This window comes from Salmo salar, chromosome 11 (assembly GCF_965601325.2).
Source record: "Salmo salar chromosome 11, fSalSal1, whole genome shotgun sequence".
Taxonomy (NCBI): Eukaryota; Metazoa; Chordata; class Actinopteri; order Salmoniformes; family Salmonidae; genus Salmo; species Salmo salar.
Window position 1 is genome coordinate 116,866,920 of NC_138301.1, and position 18,593 is coordinate 116,885,512.

At 48.3% G+C, this 18,593-nt stretch overlaps 1 protein-coding gene across 2 annotated transcripts in view; it reads left to right on the top strand.

Annotated features, from left to right (window-relative positions):
- The first annotated feature begins 1,115 nt into the window (after positions 1-1,115).
- stard13a (StAR related lipid transfer domain containing 13a) overlaps positions 1,116-18,593 on the top strand; it is a 184,763-nt gene continuing 167,285 nt past the window's right edge. Inside the window, exons 1-4 of one of the 2 annotated variants that reach the window (XM_082958304.1) lie at positions 1,116-1,470; positions 2,448-3,622; positions 11,448-11,588; positions 18,250-18,441. In XM_082958304.1, coding sequence (XP_082814430.1) covers positions 2,537-3,622; positions 11,448-11,588; positions 18,250-18,441 — 1,419 coding nt within the window. In that variant the 5' untranslated portion in view covers positions 1,116-1,470; positions 2,448-2,536. The remainder of the gene's footprint in view (positions 1,471-2,447; positions 3,623-11,447; positions 11,589-18,249; positions 18,442-18,593) is intronic. The other variant, XM_045690196.2, reaches the window with a different exon arrangement.

Below are 18,593 nucleotides of genomic sequence, written 5' to 3' on the forward strand. Positions count from 1 at the left end.
ATCATAGGTCATCCATTTTATTTTCCAACGATTCCATGTTAGCAAGTAGAATTGATGGCAGTGGGAGTTTACTCGCTCGCCTACGGATTCTCAAAAGGCAGCTCAATCTGCTTCCTCTTTTCCTCCGTCTTTTCTTCACCCAAATGACGGGGATTTTGGCCTGTTCCTGGGAGAGCAGTATATCTTTCTCATTGGACTCGTTAAAGGAATAAGCTTCTTCCAGTTCGTGGTGAGTAATCGCTGTTCTGATGTCCAGAAGTTATTTTCGGTCATAAGAGATGGTAGCAGCAACATTGTGTACAAAATAAGTTAACAAATAAGTTACAAACAACGCAAAAAATGGAACAAAATAGCACAGAAGATGACAGATCAGATTCTGTTGCAGAGAAGATTAGATAGAAAGATAGAGATGGACGAGGGAGTGAGGAAAAAAACATGACTTCATACTTCTCTGTGGAATGTGTGTTTAATGAAGCTTGTCATTCTACAGCCTAGCCATAACCCTGTCTTTACTTTAAGAAGCTGACTGAACAGATTCTGCTGATAGGAAGAGACGCTTAGGGGAGAGAGAGAGAGAGGAGAGAGAGAGAGAGAGAGAGAGAGAGAGAGAGAGAGATAGAGAGAGAGAGAGACAGAGAGAGAGAGACAGAGAGAGAGAGAGACAGAGAGAGAGAGAGAGAGAGATAGAGAGAGAGAGAGAGACATAGAAGGTGGAGGAGGGAGAGATAGATAGAGGTAAAAAGCATGACTTCATTCTTCTCTGAGGAATGTATGTTTAAGGTGAAAGAATCCATAGCCTGGAGTAAAGTTATATTTATAAGGGAGCGAGGGGGTTGATGTACCTCTCCCTCTTTCTCTCCCTCTCTCTCTCTCTCTCTCTCTCACACACATTCCACTCCACACCTGCACAGATGTTGCCTACTTCTCATTACCTGTCTGTCAAACCAGTCCTCTCCTTCTCCTCCTCACGGTTTAATGAGGTAGTAAAGGAAGAAGACTCATCATTCTGTCCTTAACACCGAACACCTCCCTCTATCTCTCTCTCTCTCTTTCTCTCTCTCTCCTTCCTCTCCCCTCCTCTCGTTCTCGCTCTCTCACAGTCCCTCCTCATTCTCAACTCTCTCTCTCTTTCAGAGGTAAAACCCCCTCCCCTATCTCCCCATCTCAGCCTTATGACATGCAAACACACGTTGTTCACTGCTGGGTTTGCTTCTGTCTGTTGGCTGAAGGGAGCACTGGCAGGGTCACAGGGCTCATAGTGGACACTGGGATTGTATGGACCTGCCTTACCAAGGATAACACAGCTGCTCTTACAACACTCTTCCCGGGACTATAAATCCACTGGAATTCTGGGGTCTGGGTTCTGGGTTCTGGGTTCTGGGGTCTGGGTTCTGGGTTCTGGGGTCTGGGGTCTGGACAGTTCCTCTTTCCTTCCTTAACAACCTCTCCTGCACAGTGTCTCAGATACAGGTAAGAAAATACTACAGATGAATTTAATTCATTGTCTGTCATGCTCTCTCTGTCTCTCGTCTCTCTCTCTGTCTGTCTGTCTCTCTGTCTCTGTCTCTGTCTCTCTCTCTCTCTCTCTCTCTCTCTCTCTCTCTCTCTCTCTGTCTCTCTGTCTCTCTGTCTCTCTGTCTCTTGTGCTTTTCTTATGATATCCTTCAGAACATTGTAAGTCAGCAGGTATTATTAGTCAGCAAGTATTATTAGCATAGGCATATGCTATAGATGGGATCAATTCAAACTAAATTCAAGTCAATGTAGGAAATGAGGCTAAAGTTGTTGATCCACCACCACCACATTATTTGGAAACGACAAGGAAAAAACATGCACAACCACTCAGCCTGAGCTAAAACAGGGTCAGGGAATACAAATATCTGGAGTAGCCATCAAGGAAATGTAGGCTTAAACAGGCAATGACAAGGTTACCCGGTGTGGAGCTGAGAGAAAATGTAGGCTATAGCACCACTTCCCTGTTTGGAGACAGTTTCAAGTTTAGAGTTTAAAGGTATGTTTCTGTGGGGTTTTCAAGCTGTTGATGAGGTTAGAGAATAATGAATATAATTCTTTGTGGTTTTTGAAGCAGGTCATAAATCAATTCAGTTTTGTGCAGATTTCTCAGCGCTGAATCTCGAGCACGCGTCAGAAACAGATCCAGACTTGAAACAGATGCGATGCTCGTCTCGAGCCAGCTGGAGAATCATATTTAAATGGAACTGAATTTTTTTATTCTGTCGCCTATCTGCACTGGCATTCTCAACTATTCTTGAGTAAAATTGACCCACTTAATTTTTTTTCAAATGAATAAGAAATGTTTTAGTCTGTGTTCAGTTTCACGTCATGCCACTGTAATAGAGTTGACCTTCTATAATCCTCCCAGAAATGAATGATTGATAATGTTGACGTATAGGCCTAAACAGAATATTGAACTGTTCTCTGTGCAGATAACAAGGCCTACTACCTATGGCGACAGCCCATTTAGGAAACATTTTTCCAGGACTGACCGCCGTGGCTGGATCGCCAACCAGTTACCATGGCGATGTGTGAAGGACCAGTAGCTACTCTTCCAGTCAGTCATCAACCCCCTCACAGACAAGGCCAGACACTGGACACAGTGACCGTTCTACTGGAGGATCTACAGGGTCACGGTGAGTTTGAAGGTCAGGGTCACGGTGAGGTTGAAGGTCAGGGTCACGGTGAGGTTACCTCTGTAGTGCAGTGTTGTGATGCCCTGAGTCCCATGTCCACACCACCTCCCCTGGGGAAATCAGGAGACCCAGAGCCCATGAACAGTGGACCTATTCAGACTCAAACCACAACGAACAGAGACATAGATGAGGTGGACATGGACCATAGGTCTCCCTCCCATGTGTGCTGTGAAGCAGATCCCATAGAGAGTGGACTGACCCCGGGTCAGACGTGGGACGAGGTGGACCAAACCTCCACTATGAGCTGTGATACTGAGGTGGAGCTTGGGACGGAGACTGAGACTACTCCACACATACAGGTGTGTCCTACAGAGTCTGGTCTGGTCACAGAGGTGAATGGACGCTCTGGGAAACAGCGTGTTAGGGAGCCTATAGAGGAGCCGGAGAGGCCGAAGGAGACCCCTTCTCCACCCTCCTCTCCAGTCTCCTCTCCGCCCCTCTCTCCTGGCCAGACTCTGGGCCTTGTTGCCCTTGATACCCCCCAGGAAGGGTGTCTAGATGCCCCAGGGCCAGGCGAGGGTAGTTCCATGGACCTGTTCTGCATCGTAAAACACAAACCCAGCGCTATCGTGTTCTCTGGAGACGACAACATCAGCCCACCTAGAGCCTTCGTCACCCAGAGCCTCGATGGAGAGGAGTCTTCCTCGGGCGATGAGGATGAGGGTGGTGATGATTTGGAGGAGGAAGAGGATGAAGAGAAGGATGAAGAGATCCCTGAGCTGCCGCAGTATAAGGAGTTCCTAGTCAGCCGTCGCCGTAGAAACGTGAGCAGGAACAGGAAGAGGCTGAGGAAAGGACAGGAACTCCCGCCCACTGGCTCTCTGATTGGCCTGGGCTCCACCAATAAGACCAGGTTAAAGGACAAGGAAGAAGAAGATGAGGAGGAGGAGGAAGAGGCTGAAAGGAAACAGGTGAGAAAAGCAGTACTACTCTATATTCACCACTAGAGGGCGCCATTGTTACATTTCTCTCACTGAAATGTGTGTGTGTGTGTGTGTGTGTGTGTGTGTGTGTGTCTGTGTGTCTGTGTGTCTGTGTGTCTGTCTGTCTGTCTGTCTGTCTGTCTGTGTTTCTGTGTGTTTGTGTGTTTTTTGTGTGAGGGAGAAAATATGAAAGAGAGAGAGGTTTGGCAGGCATTCCCGAATTCCGCTCATTTTTCTCTGGTCAGCCCTGGCATCCCAAGCTCCCAGCATGCAATGTGCCAGCAGGCGTTCTGTGAGTGTGAGCGTGCTCCTGACCACGTTCTCACACCTGTCAGCGAGGTCCGGCCGGGGCTCCTGGCACGTTCTCCTAATGTTCCACTGGCAGGTTCTCCTAACGTTCCACTGGCAGGTTATCCTAACGTTCCGTGGTGTGTGTGTGTGTGTGTGTGGTGTGTGTGTGTGTGTGTGTGTGTGTGTGTGTGTGTGTGTGTGTGTGTGTGTGTGTGTGTGTGTGTGTGTGTGTGTGTGTGTGTGTGTGTGTGGGTGTGTGGGTGTGTGGGGTGTGTGTGTGTGTGTGTGGTGTGTGTGTGTGTGGTGTGTGTGTGTGTGTGTGGTGTGTGTGTGGTGTGTGTGTGTGTGTGTGTGTGTGTGTGTGTGTGTGTGTGTGTGTGTGTGTGTGTGTGTGTGTGTGTGTGTGTGTGTGTGTGTGTGTGTGTGTGTGGTGTGTGTGTGTGTGGTGTGTGTGTGTGTGTGTGTGTGTGTGTGTGTGTGTGTGTGTGTGTGTGTGTGTGTGTCTTTGGATAACAGTGTATGATATTCTCCTGTTCTATAGTTCTGGTGTTCTGGTGTTCTGAGTGCCTGGCCTAGTATTCCCTATATAGTGCACTACTTTGACCAGAGCCCAATGGTACCCTATTCCCTATATAGTGCACTACTTTGACCAGAGCCCTATGGCACCCTATTCCCTATATACTGCACTACTTTGACCAGAGCCCTATGGCACCCTATTCCCTATATACTGCACTACTTTGACCAGAGTCTATGGGCCCTGGTCAAAAGTAGTGCACTATATAGGGAATAGGGTCTCAATTGTGCTCTGGGCAGTTGAAAGTATTGCACTACAGGGTTCCATGTCAGGTGCAGACCAGGGTTTTAAAGTCAATGATTGACAGAGTGTAGAGATATTAAAATAATCAGTTCAAGGAACATACATCTGGTGTATTAGAAGCAATTATTGGTACCAAGATTGAACACAAAGATTGTCATTTTTCCATTCACTATAATGTTTTCTGCTAACAATGCCTACAGTAGCGAGGTTGGCCATGAACTTCCTTGGCTTTATTGAGAGGGAGAGTCGTTCTCCCCTGGAGCAGAGCCAGAGCCAGAGCCAGAGCCAGAGCCAGAGCCAGTCAGGGCCAGTCAGAGCCAGAGCCAGAGCCAGAGTCAGAGCCAGAGCCAGGGCCAGAGCCAGAGTCAGAGCCAGTCAGGGCCAGGGCCAGAGCCAGAGCCAGTCAGGGCCAGTCAGAGCCAGAGCCAGAGCCAGGGCCAGAGCCAGAGCCAGAGCCAGAGCAGAGCCAGAGCCAGAGCCAGAGCCAGAGCCAGAGCCAGACCCAGAGCCAGTCAGGGCCAGGGCCAGAGCCAGAGCCAGAGCCAGGGCCAGACCCAGAGCCAGAGCCAGTGCAGAGCCAGAGCCAGAGCCAGAGCCAGAGTCAGAGCCAGTCAGGGCAGGGCAGAGCCAGAGCCAGCGCCAGAGCCAGCGCCAGAGCCAGGGCCAGAGCCAGAGTCAGAGCCAGTCAGGGCCAGTCAGAGCCAGAGCCAGAGCCAGGGCCAGAGCCAGAGCCAGAGCCAGGGCCAGAGCCAGAGCCAGTCAGGGCCAGGGCCAGAGCCAGAGCCAGAGCCAGCGCCAGAGCCAGCGCCAGAGCCAGGGCCAGAGCCAGAGTCAGAGCCAGTCAGGGCCAGTCAGAGCCAAGCCAGAGCCAGAGTCAGAGCCAGTCAGATCCAGGGCCATATCCAGGGCCAGGCCAACATTCTCAGAATGTCTGTTACTCTGTTATGGTTATCCATGTCTATTAGAATGAGTAGTCAGGGTGGAATCAGTTTAGTAACTAGTAGTAGTCAGTAAAGAAGGGTTAGTAAATAAGACTGGTTAATAGTAAATAAGACTAAATAAGCTGGTTGGTTCGGTGGAATGGTTAGGATTAGTAAATAAGACATGGACAGCTGGTTGGTTCGGTGGAATGGTTAGGGTTAGTAAATAAGACATGGACAGCTGGTTGTTTCAGTGGAACGGTTAGGGTTAGTAAATAAGACATGGACAGCTGGTTGGTTCGGTGGAATGGTTAGGGTTAGTAAATAAGACATGGACAGCTGGTTGGTTCAGTGGAACGGTTAGGGTTAGTAAATAAGACATGGACAGCTGGTTGGTTCAGTGGAATAGTTAGGGTTAGTAAATAAGACATGGACAACTGGTTGTTTCAGTGGAACGGTTAGGGTTAGTAAATAAGACATGGACAGCTGGTTGGTTCAGTGGAACGGTTAGGGTTAGTAAATAAGACATGGACAGCTGGTTGGTTGGGTGGAACGGTTAGGGTTAGTAAATAAGACATGGACAGCTGGTTGTTTCAGTGGAACGGTTAGGGTTAGTAAATAAGACATGGACAGCTGGTTGGTTCAGTGGAATGGTTAGGGTTAGTAAATAAGACATGGACAGCTGGTTGGTTCAGTGGAATAGTTAGGGTTAGTAAATAAGACATGGACAGCTGGTTGGTTCAGTGGAATAGTTAGGGTTAGTAAATAAGACATGGACAGCTGGTTGGTTCAGTGGAAATAAGACATGGACAGCTGGTTGGTTCAGTGGAATAGTTAGGATTAGTAAATAAGACATGGACAGCTGGTTGGTTCAGTGGAATAGTTAGGGTTAGTAAATAAGACATGGACAGCTGGTTGGTTCAGTGGAAATAAGACATGGACAGCTGGTTGGTTCAGTGGAAATAAGACATGGACAGCTGGTTGGTTCAGTGGAATAGTTAGGGTTAGTAAATAAGACATGGACAGCTGGTTGGTTCAGTGGAATAGTTAGGGTTAGTAAATAAGACATGGACAGCTGGTTGGTTCAGTGGAAATAAGACATGGACAGCTGGTTGGTTCAGTGGAAATAAGACATGGACAGCTGGTTGGTTCAGTGGAAATAAGACATGGACAGCTGGTTGGTTGGAATGGTTAGGGTTAGACAGTTCAATTGATAGTCAATATCTTTCTGGACATTGTATTGTGGTGAATCACTCTGTCTCTCCGTGACCTTATGACCTCTAGGGTTCAGATGTCAACTGTCACTCAATCAGATTAAGGGTCACTCCCTCTGGTCTGTCAGGATCCCCAGCTAGGTGTGTATGTGTGTGTGTGTGCTGTGTGTGTGTGCGCTGGCATGTTTCAGTGTGTGGTGAATTTGTCTCCCTCCCTCCCCCATAACCCATGTTCCCCCCTACCTTCACAGTAACCCGTGTTCCCTCCTACCTCAACCTTTAGGCCTGGAGAGAGAGAGAGAGAGAGAGAGAGAGAGAGAGAGAGGGACAGAGAGAGAGAGAGAGAGGGACAGAGAGAGAGAGAGAGAGAGAGAGAGAGAGAGAGAGAGAGAGAGAGAGAGAGAGAGAGAGAGAGAGAGAGAGAGAGAGAGAGAGAGAGAGAGAGAGAGAGAGAGATCTTACTCTAGCCATCGCTGCCACTAACAGGGATGTTGAGGATTTGTTCTAAAAACTTAATTTCAATTCCCCAGCCCTTTTCTCTCTCTCTCTCCAGGCCCTGATTGGTCACCTGACTGACTGAGGTACTTGTTCACTGGTCGGTCCTCCAGGAAATGAACAAGCTTCTTTGTTTCAACCCCAGAGTTCTTAGGGGCAGATAGCAGCACATAGGGTCTCTTTGAGGAGCTGGTTTAAGCGTACGCACACACACACACACACACACACACACACACACACACACACACACACACACACACACACACACACAGACACACACAAACAACCACACACACACACACACACACACACACACACACACACACACACACACACACACACACACACACACACCAACAAGTACCCCACATCCCCAGCCCTACTACTCTGATCGTGTCGACCATTTTGTGAAATATCTTCATTTATGATTTGGCGGTAAAGCCATTTCCTGTGAGCCTGCGACCCCAGATCTCCAGATTCCTACCGAGACACAGCGGACCGACTCTGTACTGTCGATGCTATTTATAACCTGCTGGGGAAGAGAGGAGGGTGAGGAGTGGGGGTGGGGGGAGTGGGAAGGAGAGAAAAGGGGAGAGGACAGAGGGAGATGAGAAGAGGGAGGGAGAGAAGAGGGAGGGAGAGTGGGGAGAAGACATGGAGTAGGGGAATTTCAATTGGCTATGAATGGCAACGAACACACACACAAACACACACGAACACACAAACACACAAACACACTTCCACTCACTCACAGTGCATCTCTTTCATAGTTTATGAAATGTTAATGTGTGTTCCTCCAACCTCAGTTTATCCACAGAGGACTAGGCTCTGTAAGCATCAGTGTGTTTCAACCTCAGTTTATCCACAGAGGACTAGGCTCTGTAAGCATCAGTGTGTTTCAGCTGTAGTTTATCCACAGAGGACAAGGCTCTGTAAGCATCAGTGTGTTTCAGCTGTAGTTTATCCACAGAGGACTAGGCTCTGTAAGCATCAGTGTGTTTCAGCTGTAGTTTATCCACAGAGGACTAGGCTCTGTAAGCATCAGTGTGTTTCAGCTGTAGTTTATCCACAGAGGACTAGGCTCTGTAAGCATCAGTGTGTTTCAGCTGTAGTTTATCCACAGAGGACTAGGCTCTGTAAGCATCAGTGTGTTTCAACATCAGTTTATCCACAGAGGACTAGGCTCTGTAAGCATCAGTGTGTTTCAGCTGTAGTTTATCCACAGAGGACTAGGCTCTGTAAGCATCAGTGTGTTTCAGCTGTAGTTTATCCACAGAGGACTAGGCTCTGTAAGCATCAGTGTGTTTCAACATCAGTTTATCCACAGAGGACTAGGCTCTGTAAGCATCAGTGTGTTTCAGCTGTAGTTTATCCAAAGAGGACTAGGCTCTGCAAGCATCAGTGTGTTTCAACCTCAGTTTATCCACAGAGGACTAGGCTCTGTAAGCATCAGTGTGTTTCAACCTCAGTTTATCCACAGAGGACTAGGCTCTGTAAGCATCAGTGTGTTTCAACATCAGTTTATCCACAGAGGACTAGGCTCTGCAAGCATCAGTGTGTTTCATACTAACTGCTTTAGTAAGGCTGGAAAAACAATAATATCTTAGTACTGCTGATTTTTTAGGGATTTCAAAGGTGCTAATCTTATTTCAACCATTTGAGATGTTGCATCTGGACTTCTACCAGCCTCCTCTACCAGTCTCCTCTACCAGTCTCCTCTACCAGTCTCCTCTACCAGCCTCCTCTACCAGCCTCCTCTACCAGCCTCTTCTGCCAGCCTCTTCTGCCAGCCTCTTCCGCCAGTCTCTTCCACCAGTCTCTTCTACCAGCCTCCTCTACCAGCCTCCTCTACCAGCCTCCTCTACCAGTCTTCTCTACCAGCCTCCTCTACCAGCTTCTTCTACCAGTCTCCTCTACCAGTCTCCTCTACCAGTCTTCTCTACCAGCCTCCTCTACCAGCCTCCTCTACCAGCCTCCTCTACCAGTCTTCTCTACCAGCCTCCTCTACCAGCCTCCTCTACCAGTCTCCTCTACCAGTCTCCTCTACCAGCCTCCTCTACCAGTCTCCTCTACCAGTGTCCTCTACCAGCCTCCTCTACCAGTCTCCTCTACCAGTCTCCTCTACCAGCCTCCTCTACCAGCCTCCTCTACCAGCCTCTTCTGCCAGCCTCTTCTGCCAGCCTCTTCCGCCAGTCTCTTCCACCAGCCTCTTCTACCAGCCTCCTCTACCAGCCTCCTCTACCAGCCTCCTCTACCAGTCTTCTCTACCAGCCTCCTCTACCAGCTTCTTCTACCAGTCTCCTCTACCAGTCTCCTCTACCAGTCTTCTCTACCTTGCTCCTCTACCAGCCTCCTCTACCAGCCTCCTCTACCAGTCTTCTCTACCAGCCTCCTCTACCAGCCTCCTCTACCAGTCTCCTCTACCAGTCTCCTCTACCAGTCTCCTCTACCAGCCTCCTCTACCAGTCTCCTCTACCAGTGTCCTCTACCAGCCTCCTCTACCAGTCTCCTCTACCAGTCTCCTCAACCAGTCTCCTCTACCAGCCTCCTCTACCAGTCTTCTCTACCAGCCTCCTCTACCAGCCTCCTCTACCAGCCTCCTCTACCAGTCTTCTCTACCAGCCTCCTCTACCAGCTTCTTCTAACAGTCTCCTCTACCAGTCTCCTCTACCAGTCTTCTCTACCAGCCTCCTCTACCAGCCTCCTCTACCAGCCTCCTCTACCAGTCTTCTCTACCAGCCTCCTCTACCAGCCTCCTCTACCAGTCTCCTCTACCAGTCTCCTCTACCAGTGTCCTCTACCAGCCTCCTCTACCAGTCTCCTCTACCAGTCTCCTCTACCAGTCTCCTCTACCAGCCTCCTCTACCAGCCTCCTCTACCAGCCTCTTCTGCCAGCCTCTTCTGCCAGCCTCTTCCGCCAGTCTCTTCCACCAGTCTCTTCCACCAGCCTCCTCTACCAGCCTCCTCTACCAGCCTCCTCTACCAGTCTTCTCTACCAGCCTCCTCTACCAGCTTCTTCTACCAGTCTCCTCTACCAGTCTCCTCTACCAGTCTTCTCTACCAGCCTCCTCTACCAGCCTCCTCTACCAGCCTCCTCTACCAGTCTTCTCTACCAGCCTCCTCTACCAGCCTCCTCTACCAGTCTCCTCTACCAGTCTCCTCTACCAGTCTCCTCTACCAGCCTCCTCTACCAGTCTCCTTTACCAGTGTCCTCTACCAGCCTCCTCTACCAGTCTCCTCTACCAGTCGCCTCTACCAGTCTCCTCTACCAGCCTCCTCTACCAGTCTCCTCTACCAGCCTCCTCTACCAGTCTCCTCTACCAGCCTCCTCTACCAGTCTCCTCTACCAGCCTCCTCTACCAGTCTCCTCTACCAGTCTCCTCTACACTTCTCCTCTACCAGCCTCCTCTACCAGCCTCCTCTACCAGCCTCCTCTACCAGTCTCCTCTACCAGGCTCCTCTACCAGTCTTCTCTACCAGCCTCCTCTACCAGTCTCCTCTACCAGCCTCCTCTACCAGTCTCCTCTACCAGCCTCCTCTACCAGTCTTCTCTACCAGCCTCCTCTACCAGCCTCCTCTACCAGTCTCCTCTACCAGCCTCCTCTACCAGTCTCCTCTACCAGCCTCCTCTACCAGTCTTCTCTACCAGCCTCCTCTACCAGCCTCCTCTACCAGTCTTCTCTACCAGCCTCCTCTACCAGTCTTCTCTACCAGCCTCCTCTACCAGCCTCCTCTACCAGCCTCCTCTACCAGTCTTCTCTACCAGCCTCCTCTACCAGTCTTCTCTACCAGCCTCCTCTACCAGTCTTCTCTACCAGTCTCCTCTACCAGTCTCCTCTACCAGCCTCCTCTACCAGTCTTCTCTACCAGTCTCCTCTACCAGTCTCCTCTACCAGTCTTCTCTACCAGTCTCCTCTACCAGCCTCCTCTACCAGTCTTCTCTACCAGCCTCATCTGTTTACATTGTGTATGTCCCACTCCGTGTTTGTTTGGGCAAGTGCCAGGCTTTTTTGGGGGCTTAATCTGGTCACATTATAATGTGTGTGTGTGTGTCTCTGTCGGTGTCTCTGTCCCAGGCACGGTCCCCGTGGTGTGATTCTATGAGTCAGCTGATGAGGAAGTTGGATCAGCTCAATCTGGACATACAGGAAGCACTCAGCGCTGCTAGCTCCTCCCACTCTGACAACGACAAACCAGAAACACAACAATCAGAACTGGTAAGTCTGATAGAACACAGACAGTCTGATAGAACACAGACAGTCTGATAGAACACAGACTGTCTGATAGAACACAGACATACAGTCTAATAGAACAGACATACAGTCTGATAGAACACAGACAGTCTGATAGAACACACACAGACAGTCTGATAGAACACAGACAAGTCTGATAGAACACAGACAGTCTGATAGAACACAGACAGTCTGATAGAACACAGACATACAGTCTAATAGAACACAGACATACAGTCTGATAGAACACAGACCGTCTGATAGAACACAGACAGACAGTCTGATAGAACACAGACAGACAGTCTGATAGAACACAGACAGACAGTCTGATAGAACACAGACAGTCTGATAGAACACAGACATACAGTCTGATAGAACACAGACAGTCTGATAGAACACAGACATACAGTCTGATAGAACACAGACAGACAGTCTGATAGAACACAGACAGACAGTCTGATAGAACACAGACATACAGTCTGATAGAACACAGACAGTCTGATAGAACACAGACAGACAGTCTGATAGAACACAGACAGACAGTCTGATAGAACACAGACAGACAGTCTGATAGAACACAGACCGTCTGATAGAACACACACAGACAGTCTGATAGAACACAGACATACAGTCTGATAGAACACAGACCGTCTGATAGAACACACACAGACAGTCTGATAGAACACAGACATACAGTCTGATAGAACACAGACCGTCTGATAGAACACACACAGACAGTCTGATAGAACACAGGCATACAGTCTGATAGAACACAGACTGTCTGATAGAACACAAACAGACAGTCTGATAGAACACAGACAGTCTGATAGAACACAGACAGTCTGATAGAACACAGACATACAGTCTGATAGAACACAGACATACAGTCTGATAGAACACAGACAGACAGTCTGATAGAACACAGACAGACAGTCTGATAGAACACATACAGTCTGATAGAACACAGACCGTCTGATAGAACACAGACAGTCTGATAGAACACAGACCGTCTGATAGAACACAGACCGTCTGATAGAACACAGACATACAGTCTGATAGAACACAGACAGACAGTCTGATAGAACACAGACAGTCTGATAGAACACAGACCGTCTGATAGAACACAGACAGACAGTCTGATAGAACACAGACAGTCTGATAGAACACAGACATACAGTCTGATAGAACACAGACAGTCTGATAGAACAGACATACAGTCTGATAGAACACAGACAGACAGTCTGATAGAACACAGACAGACAGTCTGATAGAACACAGACATACAGTCTGATAGAACACAGACAGACAGTCTGATAGAACACAGACAGACAGTCTGATAGAACACAGACCGTCTGATAGAACACAGACCGTCTGATAGAACACAGACATACAGTCTGATAGAACACAGACCGTCTGATAGAACACAGACAGTCTGATAGAACACAGACCGTCTGATAGAACACAGACCGTCTGATAGAACACAGACCGTCTGATAGAACACAGACATACAGTCTGATAGAACACAGACAGTCTGATAGAACACAGACAGTCTGATAGAACACAGACAGTCTGATAGAACACAGACAGACAGTCTGATAGAACACAGACAGACAGTCTGATAGAACACAGACAGACAGTCTGATAGAACACAGACAGACAGTCTGATAGAACACAGACAGTCTGATAGAACACAGACCGTCTGATAGAACACAGACCGTCTGATAGAACACAGACCGTCTGATAGAACACAGACATACAGTCTGATAGAACACAGACCGTCTGATAGAACACAGACCGTCTGATAGAACACAGACATACAGTCTGATTGAACACAGACAGACAGTCTGATAGAACACAGACAGTCTGATAGAACACAGACCGTCTGATAGAACACAGACAGTCTGATAGAACACAGACAGTCTGATAGAACACAGACAGTCTGATAGAACACAGACAGACAGTCTGATAGAACACAGACAGACAGTCTGATAGAACACAGACCGTCTGATAGAACACAGACAGACAGTCTGATAGAACACACACAGACAGTCTGATAGAACACAGACAGTCTGATAGAACACAGACAGTCTGATAGAACACAGACAGACAGTCTGATAGAACACACACAGACAGTCTGATAGAACACAGACAGTCTGATAGAACACAGACAGTCTGATAGAACACAGACATACAGTCTGATAGAACATAGACAGACAGTCTGATAGAACACACACAGACCGTCTGATAGAACACAGACAGTCTGATAGAACACAGACCGTCTGATAGAACACAGACCGTCTGATAGAACACAGACCATCTGATAGAACACAGACAGTCTGATAGAACACAGACCGTCTGATAGAACACAGACCATCTGATAGAACACAGACCGTCTGATAGAACACAGACAGTCTGATAGAACACAGACAGTCTGATAGAACACAGACCGTCTGATAGAACACAGACCGTCTGATAGAACACAGACAGTCTGATAGAACACAGACAGTCTGATAGAACACAGACCATCTGATAGAACACAGACATACAGTCAGTCATATGCTCTTTAGGGGTCAGAGAATGGCCAGTTCAGTAAAGAGAATGGCACACACACACACACACACACACACACACACACACACACACACACACACACACACACACACACACACACACACACACACACACACACACACACACACACAGAGCTCTGTTGAAAGTAAGTCAGCATACCACACACATGTTCCTCAGCCAGCCAGCGTGTTGCCATGCGTGCAGACGACAGTTTAATCTATGGTTGAATTAATTAACAGTAATTGTTTGGATGCAACCCAAACCTGTTGTTTTCCATCATTAAATGTTTGTATAAATCTGTCTGTGTGTGGTGGGGGTGTGTGGTGGGGTATGGGGGTGGGGGGTGGGGGTGGGGGTGGGGTATGCAGTGTGTGTGTTTTGGTCTGCCTTCATCTGGCTTCCAGCCGGAAACTCAGCATTAATCCCTTAACGAGGGGAACTCGTAACTTCATACAATCCGGCAACACAGTAGAGTACAGTTCCATCCCAGTGTTATAGCATCACTACAACCTAGTTAAACATCACATAGTTAACAGGATAGTTAACAGTGACTAAACAAGATGGCTCCCATACCAACACCCTCTAACTTTTAACCAACACACCATTTAATTAACCAACCAAACAGCTAACCAACCAGCTAACCAACAAAACAACCAACCAACCAGCCAACCAGCCAACCAGCTAACCAACCAGCCAACCAGCTAACCAACCAACCAACCAGCTAACCAACCAACCAACCAACCAATCCGCTAACCAACCAGCTAACCAACCAACCAACCAACCAAGCAACCAGCTAACCAACCAACCAGCTAACCAACCAATCCGCTAACCAACCAGCTAACCAACCAACCAACCAGCTAACCAACCAACCAACAAGCTAACCAACCAACCAGCTAACTAACCAACCAGCTAACCAACCAGCTAACCAAACAACCAAACAATCAACTAACTAACAGCAACAATCTTCAGGAACCCCTAATTGTTTGAAACAATCTTTATCTGGGCAAATCTGTCAACCCAGCACATCAGCAGCAATGCAAATCAAGAACGCTCAGCATTTCAGGTTCTCCTCCATCAAATACATATGTTTCTGAGGACCGACCTGGCAACCTACCTGGCAGACAAGCAGTAAATAAACCTGAAAAATGCTGAACTACATGCTTGGCTTGGCTGTTGGCAGGTTAGCTTTACTTAAGTTAATCAATCAAATTTGATTTGTTTAGCACTTTTATAAATGCATTTGTCATAATGTGCTTAGCCCACAGCAACCCAGGCCTAAATCCCTTATAGAGCTTACATGAAGGAAACAAACATAGAAAGACTGATAGACCTCTTATCTCAAACTTCTTAATCTAAGAGAATCACACAGACAGTCCTTTCTGTGTCCCCTGGCCTACCCTGTACCCTCCACACAAAGGACAGTCCTCTCTGTTGCCCCTGGCCTACCCTGTACCCTCCACACAAAGGACAGTCCTCTCTGTGTCCCCTGGCCTACCCTGTACCCTCCACACAAAGGACAGTCCTCTCTGTTGCCCCTGGCCTACCCTGTACCCTCCACACAAAGGACAGTCCTCTCTGTGTCCCCTGGCCTACCCTGTACCCTCCACACAAAGGACAGTCCTCTCTGTGTCCCCTGGCCTACCCTGTACCCTCCACACAAAGGACAGTCCTCTCTGTGTCTCCTGGCCTACCCTGTACCCTCCACACAAAGGACAGTCCTCTCTGTGTCTCCTGGCCTACCCTGTACCCTCCACACAAAGGACAGTCCTGTCAGCTGTTAATACAGAGATATACTACAATACTTAATATCACTCAGTCTGTCAGCTGTTAATACAGAGATATACTACAATACTTAATATCACTCAGTCTGTCAGCTGTTAATACAGAGATATACTACAATACTTAATATCACTCAGCCTGTCAGCTGTTAATACAGAGATATACTACAATACTTAATATCACTCAGTCTGTCAGCTGTTAATACAGAGATATACTACAATACTTAATATCACTCAGTCTGTCAGCTGTTAATACAGAGATATACTACAATACTTAATATCACTCAGCCTGTCAGCTGTTAATACAGAGATATACTACAATACTTAATATCACTCAGCCTGTCAGCTGTTAATACAGAGATATACTACAATACTTAATATCACTCAGCCTGTCAGCTGTTAATACAGAGATATACTACAATACTTAATATCACTCAGCCTGTCAGCTGTTAATACAGATATATACTACAATACTTAATATCACTCAGCCTGTCAGCTGTTAATACAGAGATATACTACAATACTTAATATCACTCAGCCTGTCAGCTGTTAATACAGAGATATACTACAATACTTAATATCACTCAGCCTGTCAGCTGTTAATACAGCCTTTTATTTGTCCATTCCTCTCCTCTCCTCTCTCTATGATCTGTCCATTCCTCTCCTCTCCTCCCCTCTCTCTATGATCTGTCCATTCCTCTCCTCCCCTCTCTCTATGATCTGTCCATTCCTCTCCTCCCCTCTCTCTATGATCTGTCCATTCCTCTCATCCCCTCTATGGTCTTCACTTTCCTCTCTCCTCTCTCCCCCTTTCTTCATGATCTGTCCATTCCTCTCCTCCCCTCTCTCTATGATCTGTCCATTCCTCTCTCCCCTTTCTTCATGATCTGCCCATTCCTCTCCTGTCCTCTCCTCCCCTCTCTCTATGATCTGTCCATTCCTCTCCTCCCCTCTATGATCTGTCCATTCCTCTCCTCCTCTCTCTATGATCTGTCCATTCCTCTCCTCCCCTCTCTCTATGATCTGTCCATTCCTCTCCTCTCCTCTATGATCTGTCCATTCCTCTCCTCCCCTCTCTCTATGATCTGTCCATTCCTCTCCTCCCCTCTCTATGATCTGTCCATTCCTCTCCTCTCTCTATGATCTGTCCATTCCTCTCTCCCCTTTCTTCATGATCTGCCCATTCCTCTCCTGTCCTCTCCTCTCTCTATGATCTGTCCATTCCTTTACATTTTAGTCATTTAGCAGACACTCTTATCCAGAGCGACTTACAGTAGTGAATGCATACATTTCATACATTTTTTTTCTGTGCTGGTCCCCCGTGGGAATCGAACCCACAACCCTGGCGTTGCAAACCCCATGCCCTACCAACTGAGCTATAGGGAAGGCATTCCTCTCCTCCCCTCTCTATGGTCTGTCCGTTCCTCTCCTCCCCTCTCTATGGTCTGTCCATTCCTCTCCTCCCCTCTCTCTATGGTTTTCACTTCCTCTCTCCCTCTCTCTCTCCCCCTTTCTTCATGATCTGTCCATTCATCTCTTCCTCTCTTCCCCCTTCATAAGTCCTGCCCCTCTGTTCTTCCATAACGAGGAGAGTTTTTTCCGAAAGCCAGGCTTTTCCCAGAGCTGGGTTTTCCACTCCCGGAATCTTATCTGGATTCTAATGAAGAGTTATGATAAAGGTTTTCATGAAGGACTGATGTGGGATGCTCTGTTTCTGTGTGTGTGTGCGTGCGTGTGTGTGTGGGGAGAAGGTAGGAACGAAGCAAGGGAGAGGGAAGGAGAAGGAAGGACAGGAGCGAGGGAGAGGGAAGGAGGAGGAAGGAGAGGAGCGAGGGAGAAGGAAGGAGAGGAGCGAGGGAGAGGGGGGGAGGAGGAAGGACAGGAGCGAGGGAGAGGGAAGGAGAAGGAAGGACAGGAGCGAGGGAGAGGGAAGGAGAAGGAAGGACAGGAGCGAGGGAGAGGGAAGGAGGAGGAAGGAGAGGAGCGAGGGAGAAGGAAGGAGAGGAGCGAGGGAGAGGGGGGGAGGAGGAAGGACAGGAGCGAGGGAGAGGGAAGGAGAAGGAAGGACAGGAGCGAGGGAGAGGGAAGGAGAAGGAAGGACAGGAGCGAGGGAGAGGGAAGGAGAAGGAAGGAGAGGAGCGTGGGAGAGGGAGGGAGGAGGAAGGAGAGGGCTAGACTAACAAAGCAATAGAAGGACAGCACAGAAATGAAGTGTTTGAATTTGTTTGTTATGAGTATTCTTCTGTTCCATCTTCCATGGACGTACCCTCTTCTCACATCTCTCTCTGCCCACTCAGAGTGCTCCTGCACTGGGAAGGATGATAAGCAGAGGCCTGGTCCACGACCACAATACCTCCAGGCCTTCAACCAGACCCCCAGAGAGCAGCGTGTCCAGCTCCAGACGAAGTTCTCGCCCCCTGGCCCGCAGCAGACCCCTAATCCGCTCCTCCCTCCACTCCCCCTCACACCTCCACTACAGACGGAGAAGTGTAAGACATGTCATGATACTGTGTGTGTGTGTGTGCGTGTGTGTGTGCGTGTGTGTGTGTGCGCGTGTGTGTGCGCGTGTGTGTGTGTGTGTGTGTGTGTGTGTGTGTGTGTGTGTGTGTGTGTGTGTGTGTGTGTGTGTGTGTGTGTGTGT